Source organism: Salmo salar, chromosome 07, assembly GCF_965601325.2.
Source record: "Salmo salar chromosome 07, fSalSal1, whole genome shotgun sequence".
Taxonomy (NCBI): domain Eukaryota; kingdom Metazoa; phylum Chordata; class Actinopteri; order Salmoniformes; family Salmonidae; genus Salmo; species Salmo salar.
In genome coordinates this window covers 66,517,501-66,527,500 of record NC_138297.1, presented here as the reverse complement: position 1 = coordinate 66,527,500, position 10,000 = coordinate 66,517,501, and the positions used below count along the sequence as shown (strand labels likewise).

Here is a 10,000-nt window from a genome sequence, read left to right as displayed (position 1 = left end):
TATGCGTTTGGGTGGAAGAGCAGTCCGTAGGCTATTACCTTCAGAAAGGCTTCTACTGTGAAGACGATGAGGAAGAGATACTCTACCCGCTCCTACAGAGAGACACAGGAGAGAAGAAGAAGGAGATGACTTTATTGTTGTCCAACAGAAATGTTACTTCGGGGTGGCAGGTAGACAAGTGGTTAGAGCGTTGGACTTGTAACCAAAAGGTTGCTAGATCAAATCCCCGAGCTGACAAGGTAAAAATCTGTTATTCTTCCTCTGAACAAGGCCCCTAGGCTGTCGTTGAAAAGAAGAATTTGTTCTTAACTGACTTGCCTAGTTAAATAAAGGTTAAATAATAAATGAATTAAAAAAAGATAGCGAGGGAGGAGACGTCAGGATATTGTTCCTGTGATTTGATAAGCTGCAATAAAGGCGAATAGCGATACTTTAAACCCAGACATTTTAAATGTTCTCTGAAATGTCAAGCATTTTATTTATGCCAGTACTTAGGAGAGAACATCTTGCTTTGAGCTCTGCGTTGCTACGTCTCGTTGCTACGTCGTTAATCAACATGATGAAAATATATGAGAGATCTAAAGATGAGAGGGAGGAATAAAACACACACACACACACACACACACACACACACACACACACACACACACACACACACACACACACACACACACACACACACACACACACACACACACACACACACAGATAGACACACAACAAGGTAACCCTAACCCTAACCCTAACCCTAGCTCCTTACCCTAACCCTAAACCTAACCCTAGCTCCTAACCCTAACCCTAAACCTAACCCTAGCTCCTTACCCTAACCCTAAACCTAACCCTAGCTCCTAACCCTAAACCTAACCCTAGCTCCTTACCCTAACCCTAAACCTAACCCTAGCTCCTAACCCTAAACCTAACCCTAGCTCCTTACCCTAACCCTAAACCTAACCCTAGCTCCTTACCCTAACCCTAAACCTAACCCTAGCTCCTTACCCTAACCCTAAACCTAACCCTAGCTCCTTACCCTAACCCTAAACCTAACCCTAGCTCCTAACCCTAAACCTAACCCTAGCTCCTTACCCTAACCCTAAACCTAACCCTAGCTCCTTACCCTAACCCTAAACCTAACCCTAGCTCCTTACCCTAAACCTAACCCTAGCTCCTTACCCTAAACCTAACCCTAGCTCCTTACCCTAACCCTAAACCTAACCCTAGCTCCTTACCCTTAACCTAACCCTAGCTCCTTACCCTAACCCTAAACCTAACCCTAGCTCCTTACCCTAACCCTAAACCTAACCCTAGCTCCTTACCCTAACCCTTACCCTAACCCTAACCCTAACCCTAACCCTTACCCTAACCCTAGCTCCTAACCCTAGCTGAAGTTTTTATCAATATCACAGGCGCTCCGTTCACACGCCTTATATAGAGGTCCTGGATGGCAGGGAGCTCGGCCCTAGTCATGTACTGGAGACACACACACACACACACACACACACACACACACACACACACACACACACACACACACACACACACACACACACACACACACACACACACACACACACACACACACACACACACACACACACACACACACTACGGTGGCACACCCATACACACACCAACACACACATACCCACCCGCGCGAGGTACAGGGGCATGCAGCACTTGTACGTAGGCCTACACTCTTAGAAAGAAGGGTTCCAAAAGGGTGCAATAGATGTCCCCATAGGACATGTCCTTTTGTTTCCATGTAGAACCAAAAACAGTTCTTCAAAGGGTTCTCCTATGGGGAGAGCCAAAGAACCCTTTTAGGTTCTAGATAGCACCTTTTCTAAGACTGTATAGACTCAGTGCACACAGTAGATTCAGGTTACTGTGAGGCAGACCCACAGTGGGAGAGGAGAGAGGACAGTAGACTCAGGTTACTGTGAGGCAGACCCACAGTGGGAGAGGAGACTGGACAGTAGACTCACCAGGCTGAACCACCAGGCTGGACCACCAGGCTGGACCACCAGGCTGGATCACCAGGCTGCACCACCAGGCTGGACCACCAGGCTGCACCACCAGGCTGCACCACCAGGCTGGACCATCAGGCTGGACCACCACGGCTGAAAAAACCCGGCTGGACCACCCGGCTGCACCACCAGGCTGGACCACCAGGCTGGATCACCAGGTTGGATCACCAGGCTGCACCACCAGGCTGGACCACCAGGCTGCACCACCAGGCTGGACCACCAGGCTGCACCACCAGGCTGGACCACCAGGCTGGACCACCAGGCTACACCACCAGGCTGGACCACCTGGCTGGACCACCAGGCTGGACCACCAGGCTGGACCACCAGGCTACACCACCAGGCTGGACCACCTGGCTGGACCACCAGGCTGGACCACCAGGCTGGACCACCAGGCTACACCACCAGGCTGGACCACCTGGCTGGACCACCAGGCTGGACCACCAGGCTACACCACCAGGCTGGACCACCTGGCTGGACCACCAGGCTGGACCACCAGGCTACACCACCAGGCTGGACCACCAGGCTACACCACCAGGCTGGACCACCTGGCTGGACCACCAGGCTGGACCACCAGGCTGGACCACCAGGCTGGACCACCAGGCTGGACCACCAGGCCACTGTAACTATACCAGCATGCAACAACACTTCTCTGTGCCAAATAATACCGGCTACATCCCAAACATCACCCTATTCCTTGTGATGTGCACTACTTTTCACCAGAGCCCTATGGGTACCCTAGTTCACTAAATAGGGAATAGGGTGATGTCTGGGACGCAGGTCCCTCTCTGCTCACCTGCCGCTGCCTGTAGGATATTACTGCCTTCAAAACAACCAAACTCAGCTTTGGCGGCCCACTTCAGCCCATTATGAGTCTATTAGCAGGCAGCAGTGCTATTTCATTCAAACATCCCATTTTGTTCTCTGTACTTGACTTTGAATCACGCTGACAGACAATGCTGCCAATTTCTGGCGGGAGTTTATTTGTGTAAACTGATCCTGTGGGTTTTGTCAAGGTGCAGTTTTCCCGGTTGTCTTAAAGGTGTCTGGTCGGGTTCAATTCAATCTAACCTGTAGTGTGGTAGTCATTGATGCAGTAGCTCTTTTTCCGTTGGTAATATAACAGCACAGAATGGTGTTGTTCCTGTATAGACCTACTACTACCTCTTACTAGGTAGACTCTCACAGGAAGAGGCTTTCAGCTTTAGAGTAAGACGTGTGTGTAAAGCATGTTGTTAGTAAACAAAGTCAGTGTAAACAGTGTTTGATTAAATATCAGCCTCTCTCTGTGTGTGTCACAGATCCTGCCTGCCGTTCAGAATGTCCCCTGTTCCTCTCTCTCTCTCTCTCTCTCTCTCTCTCTCTCTCTCTCTCTGTCGCTCTGTGTGTCACAGATCCTGCCTGCCGTTCAAAATGTCCCCTGTTCCTCTCTCTCTCTCTCTCTCTCTCTCTCTCTCTCTCTCTCTCTCTCTCTCTCTCTCTCTCTCTCTCTCTCTCTCTCTCTCTCTCTCTCTCTCTCTCTCTCTCTCTGTCGCTCTGTGTGTGTCACAAATCCTGCCTGCCGTTCTGAATGTCCCCTGTTCCTCTCTCTGTCTCTCTCTCTCTCTCTCTCTCTCTCTCTCTCTCTCTCTGTGTCTCTCTCTCTCTCTCTCTCTGTCTCTCTCTCTCTCTCTCTCTCTCTGTGCTCTCTCTCTCTCTCTCTCTCTCTCTCTCTCTCTCTCTCTCTCTCTCTCTGTCGCTCTCTCTCTGTCAGAGATCCTGCCTGCTGTTCTGAATGTCCCCTGTTCATAAACGTTCCACTGCCTGCCTTCATGGGAACTTTCCTGGGATGGCCAGGGGGGCTGTTATGTCACGTGACCTCACAGAAAGTTTAGTGTGCATCCCATATGGCACCCTAATCATGCACTGCTTTTGACCAGAGGCCTATGTGCCCTATGAGCCCTATGGGTCCTGGTCAAATTTGGTGCATTACAAAGGGAATAGGGTGCCATTTGGGCCACAGATAGCATACAGTACGTCACAGCTGGATAATACCACCGTCACCCAAAACATCCCCACCCAACTCATCATCTAGCCCTCCACCCAACCACCCACTCACTCCCGCTACCCTAGCCCACGTGAGTCCACCTCTCCCGGGACACAGTCACAGCTGTGTCCCCCCCCATCCAACCTCCAGAGACTTTCATTCCCAGGGTCAGGGCTGTGAAAGGGACAGAGAGCCCTGCCAGGTCTGCTCCCCTTTCACCAAGCCTCGGTCCTGGGAACACAATACAGCAGACTGGATCTAGCTGGATGGGTCTAGCTGGATGGGTCTAGCTGGATGGGTCTATATGGATGGGTCTAGCTGGATGGGTCTATATGGATGTGTCTAGATGGATGTGTCTAGCTGGATGGATCTAGATGGATGGGTCTAGATGGATGGGTCTAGATGGATGGGTCTAGATGGATGAGTCTAGATGGATGGGTCTAGATGGATGGGTCTAGATGGATGGGTCTAGATGGATGGGTCTAGATGGATGGGTCTAGATGGATGGGTCTAGCTGGATGGATCTAGATGGATGGGTCTAGATGGATGAGTCTAGATGGATGGGTCTAGATGGATGGGTCTAGATGGATGGGTCTAGATGGATGGGTCTAGATGGATGGGTCTAGCTGGATGGATCTAGATGGATGGGTCTAGATGGATGAGTCTAGATGGATGGGTCTAGATGGATGGGTCTAGATGGATGGGTCTAGCTAGATTGGTCTAGATGGATGGGTCTAGATGGATGGGTCTAGCTGGATGGACCTAGATGGATGGATCTAGATGGATGGTTCTAGCTGGATGGGTCTAGATGGATGGGTCTAGATGGATGGGTCTAGCTGGATTTGTCTAGATGGATGGGTCTAGATGGATGGGTCTAGCTGGATTTGTCTAGATGGATGGGTCTAGATGGATGGGTCTAGATGGATGGGTCTAGCTGGATGGGTCTAGCTGGATTTGTCTAGATGGATGGGTCTAGCTGGATGGGTCTATATGAAGGTGTGTCTAGCTGGATGGGTCTAGATGGATGGGTCTAGATGGATGGGTCTAGCTAGATGGGTCTAGATGGATGGGTCTAGATGGATGGGTCTAGCTGGATGGACCTAGATGGATGGATCTAGATGGATGGTTCTAGCTGGATGGGTCTAGATGGATGGGTCTAGATGGATGGGTCTAGCTGGATTTGTCTAGATGGATGGGTCTAGATGGATGGGTCTAGCTGGATTTGTCTAGATGGATGGGTCTAGATGGATGGGTCTAGATGGATGGGTCTAGCTGGATGGGTCTAGCTGGATTTGTCTAGATGGATGGGTCTAGCTGGATGGGTCTATATGAAGGTGTGTCTAGCTGGATGGGTCTAGATGGATGGGTCTAGATGGATGGGTCTAGATGGATGGGTCTAGCTAGATGGGTCTAGATGGATGGGTCTAGATGGATGGGTCTAGCTGGATGGATCTAGCTGGATGGGTCTAGCTGGATGGGTCTAGCTAGATGGGTCTAGATGGATGGGTCTAGATGGATGGGTCTAGATGGATGGGTCTAGATGGATATGTCTAGATGGATGGGTCTAGATGGATGGGTCTAGCTGGATGGGTCTAGCTGGATGGGTCTAGATGGATGGGTCTAGATGGATGGGTCTAGATGGATGGGTCTAGATGGATGGGTCTAGATGGATGGGTCTAGATGGATATGTCTAGATGGATGGGTCTAGATGGATGGGTCTAGCTGGATGGGTCTAGCTGGATGGGTCTAGCTGGATGGATCTAGCTGGATGGGTCTAGCTGGATTTGTCTAGATGGATGGGTCTAGCTGGATGGGTCTAGATGGATGGATCTAGATGGATGGGTCTAGCTGGATGGGTCTTGCTGGATGGGTCTAGATGGATGGGTCTAGCTGGATGGGTCTTGCTGGATGGGTCTAGCTGGATGGGTCTTGCTGGATGGGTCTAGCTGGATTTGTCTAGATGGATGGGTCTAGCTGGATGGGTCTAGCTGGATGGATCTACCTGGATGGGTCTAGCTGGATGGATCTACCTGGATGGATCTAGCTGGACTTGTCTAGATGGATGGATCTAGCACATTATAGACTATAGTCTAAATATACTGGTCTGATAAAAACACCCAGGGGACTGGGTGATCTCACTCTCCGAAGCGAGTAAGGTTTTTAATAAGGTCAACACTCGCACGGCTGCAGGGCCGGACGGATTTCTCAGAGTATGCGCAGAACAGCTGGCAGACATATTCATGGACATTGTCAACCTCTCCTTGTCCCAGTGTCTAATCCCCACGTCTCAGGTTGACCACCATCATTCCTGTTCCTAAGAACTCTGAGGCTGCCTGTCACAATGACTACCACCCTGTAACAGTCACTGTAAACACTCTGAGGCTGCCTGTCACAATGACTACCACCCTGTAACAGTCACTGTAAACACTCTGAGGCTGCCTGTCACAATGACTACCACCCTGTAACAGTCACTGTAAACACTCTGAGGCTGCCTGTCACAATGACTACCACCCTGTAACAGTCACTGTAAACACTCTGAGGCTGCCTGTCACAATGACTACCACCCTGTAACAGTCACTGTAAACACTCTGAGGCTGCCTGTCACAATGACTACCACCCTGTAACAGTCACTGTAAACACTCTGAGAGGCTGCCTGTCACAATGACTACCACCCTGTAACAGTCACTGTAAACACTCTGAGGCTGCCTGTCACAATGACTACCACCCTGTAACAGTCACTGTAAACACTCTAAGGCTGCCTGTCACAATGACTACCACCCTGTAACAGTCACTGTAAACACTCTGAGGCTGCCTGTCACAATGACTACCACCCTGTAACAGTCACTGTAAACACTCTGAGGCTGCCTGTCACAATGACTACCACCCTGTAACAGTCACTGTAAACACTCTGAGGCTGCCTGTCACAATGACTACCACCCTGCAACAGTCACTGTAAACATCCAGGACACCCTAGACCCACTCCAACTTGCATACCGCCCCAACAGATCCGTAGAGGATGCAATATCAATTGCACTCCACACTGCACTTACCCACCTAGATAAGAGAAATAGCTATGTGAGAATTCTGTTCATTGACTACAGTTCAGCGTTCAACACCATAGTCCCCTCCAAGCTTGCCACCAAGCTTGGGACCCTGGGACTAAACACCTCTGCAATTGAGTCCTGGACTTCTTGATGAGTCGATCTCAGGTGCTGAAGGTAGGCAACATCACCTCCACCACGCTGACCCTCAACACAGGGGCCCCACAGGGGTGTGTGCTTAGTCCCTTCCTGTACTCCCTGTTCACCCACGACTCCAACACCATCATCAAGTTTGCTGACGACACGACGGTAGTAGGCCTGATCACCGGTAACTATTAGATAGTCTACAGGGAGGAGGAGGTCAGTGACCTGGCAGTGTGGGGCCAGGACAACGTCAGGAAGACCAAGGAACTGATCGTGGACTACAGGAGAAGGGCCACCATCCACATCAACAGGGCTGCAGCGGTGGAGGATTTCACGTTCCTCGGGTGGACTTAAAAAATGGTCCAGGACTTAAAATGGTGCACATGCAAACAGTCATGAGGAAAGCGACAGAACCTCTTCCCCCTCAGGAGGTTGAAAAGATTTGACATGGGGCTCTGAAATCTTCTAAAAGTTCTACAGCTGCACCATTGAGAGCATCTTGACTGGCCCTGGAACTGAGCCCGTATATAGCTACTGACCCTGGAACTGAGCCTGTATATAGCTACTGACCCTGGAACTGAGCCTGTATATAACTACTGACCCTGGAACTGAGCCTGTATATAGCTACTGACCCTGGAACTGAGCCTGTTTATAACTACTGACCCTGGAACTGAGCCTGTATATAACTACTGACCCTGGAACTGAGCCCGTATATAGCTACTGACCCTGGAACTGAGCCTGTTTATAACTACTGACCCTGGAACTGTATATAACTACTGACCCTGGAACTGTCCCTGTATATAACTACTGACCCTGGAACTGAGCCTGTATATAACTAATGACCCTGGAACTGAGCCTGTATATAGCTACTGACCCTGGAACTGAGCCTGTTTATAACTACTGACCCTGGAACTGAGCCTGTATATAACTACTGACCCTGGAACTGAGCCCGTATATAGCTACTGACCCTGGAACTGAGCCTGTTTATAACTACTGACCCTGGAACTGTATATAACTACTGACCCTGGAACTGTCCCTGTATATAACTACTGACCCTGGAACTGAGCCTGTATATAACTACTGACCCTGGAACTGAGCCTGTATATAACTACTGACCCTGGAACTGTCCCTGTATATAACTACTGACCCTGGAACTGAGCCTGTATATAACTAATGACCCTGGAACTGAGCCTGTATATAACTACTGACCCTGGAACTGAGCCTGTATATAACTACTGACCCTGGAACTGAGCCTGTATATAACTACTGACCCTGGAACTGAGCCTGTATATAACTAATGACCCTGGAACTGAGCCTGTATATAACTACTGACCCTGGAACTGAGCCTGTATATAACTACTGACCCTGGAACTGTATATAGTTGACTTTCTCCTGTTATTTCTATTTGTGGTGTGTTTTTGTTCTACGTGGCTTTAGTTGATAGTCCTTCTGATCCTGATTACTACGTTGTTGGGAAAGAGCTGAAGGAAAGACATTTCACTGTACTAGTGAAGGTGATAATACAACTAGAAACATTTAAAGGTGAACCAGAGCTGAATTCAACATGTATTTCCAGGCTTAATAATGGTCAGAATCAGTTGTTAGGTGTTTCCTACCAGACTGTGGTTATAGTTACATCACCAGGACACTTCCTGTCTTCCTGTAAATGATCTGCTGTGTATTACGCTCCAATCTGACCCTGGACGCACACACACACACACACACACACACACACACACACACACACACACACACACAGACAGACACACACACACACACTGTCTACGTCAACAGCACCCCTCAGAAACCACAGCAACCAGTCAGAGGAAACTGGATCCTCTGTGTCTCCTACTACTTTCTCTCTACCTCCTGTGTGTGTGTGTGTGTGTGTGTGTGTGTGTGTGTGTGTGTGTGTGTGTGTGTGTGTGTGTGTGTGTGTGTGTGTGTGTGTGTGTGTGTGTGTGTGTGTGTGTGTGTGTGTGTGTGTGTGTGTGTGTGTGTGTGGGTGTGTGTGTGTGGGGGGGTGTGTGTGTGTGTGTGTGTGTGTGTGTGTGTGTGTGTGTGTGTGTGTGTGTGTGTGTGTGTGTGTGTGTGTGTGTGTGTGTGTGTGGTGTGTGTGTGCGTGTGTGTGTGTGCAGTCTCCCAGCTTCCAGACAGCCGGAACAGCCAAGGAAAACCCAGGATATATTCCCTCTAGGGGGAAATCAAGCCGCTGTCCACTTTCCTCCATAAAGACCATATGTTGATGGACCAGGTTCTCTACTATGGCAGGACAGACAGAGGAGTTTCTGCCCAAATCACTAACACACACATCTCTGCCCAATCCGTTAGCAGACCTGGGTTCAGATAATAGTTGACATCTTTCAAACACTTTGAGCCTTTGCTTGAGCATGCCTCGAGTGCCAGATGGGCAGGATTTGCACTTTAAGCACTATGCCATTGGTTCCATTGGGCAAGGCAAGCTCAATCAAGTGAAGCTGAAAGTAATGGCATGTATCAAATACTATTTGAACCCAAGTCTGTTTTTCAGTAAGGCTGACATCCATCCAAGGCACCGCTAGCCAAACTCACCCTCTGTATGAGCAGGTTCATTTATGACTAGAATCCTTTAGTTTTGGTCTTAAGAACAAATACTTATTTACAATGACGGCCTAGGAACATGGGCCATGTTCTACCTGCCTTCTAGAGCTTGTATTCCAAACACACACACACACTACTGGTGATTAAGCTAGGCTAATAATACACAAACCAATCTTCTGGAAACCCTC

The 10,000-nt window shown here is 49.4% G+C and overlaps 1 protein-coding gene across 2 annotated transcripts in view; it reads right to left on the bottom strand.

Moving 5' to 3' along the window:
- Window positions 1–10,000, bottom strand: part of cacna1c (calcium voltage-gated channel subunit alpha1 C) — a 587,915-nt gene that overhangs the window by 200,188 nt on the left and 377,727 nt on the right. For both annotated transcript variants that reach the window (XM_082977959.1, XM_082977960.1), the window contains exon 4: window positions 1–92. This exon is cut by the window's left edge and continues 48 nt beyond it. In XM_082977959.1, the coding sequence (XP_082834085.1) occupies window positions 1–92 (92 nt within the window). The remainder of the gene's footprint in view (window positions 93–10,000) is intronic.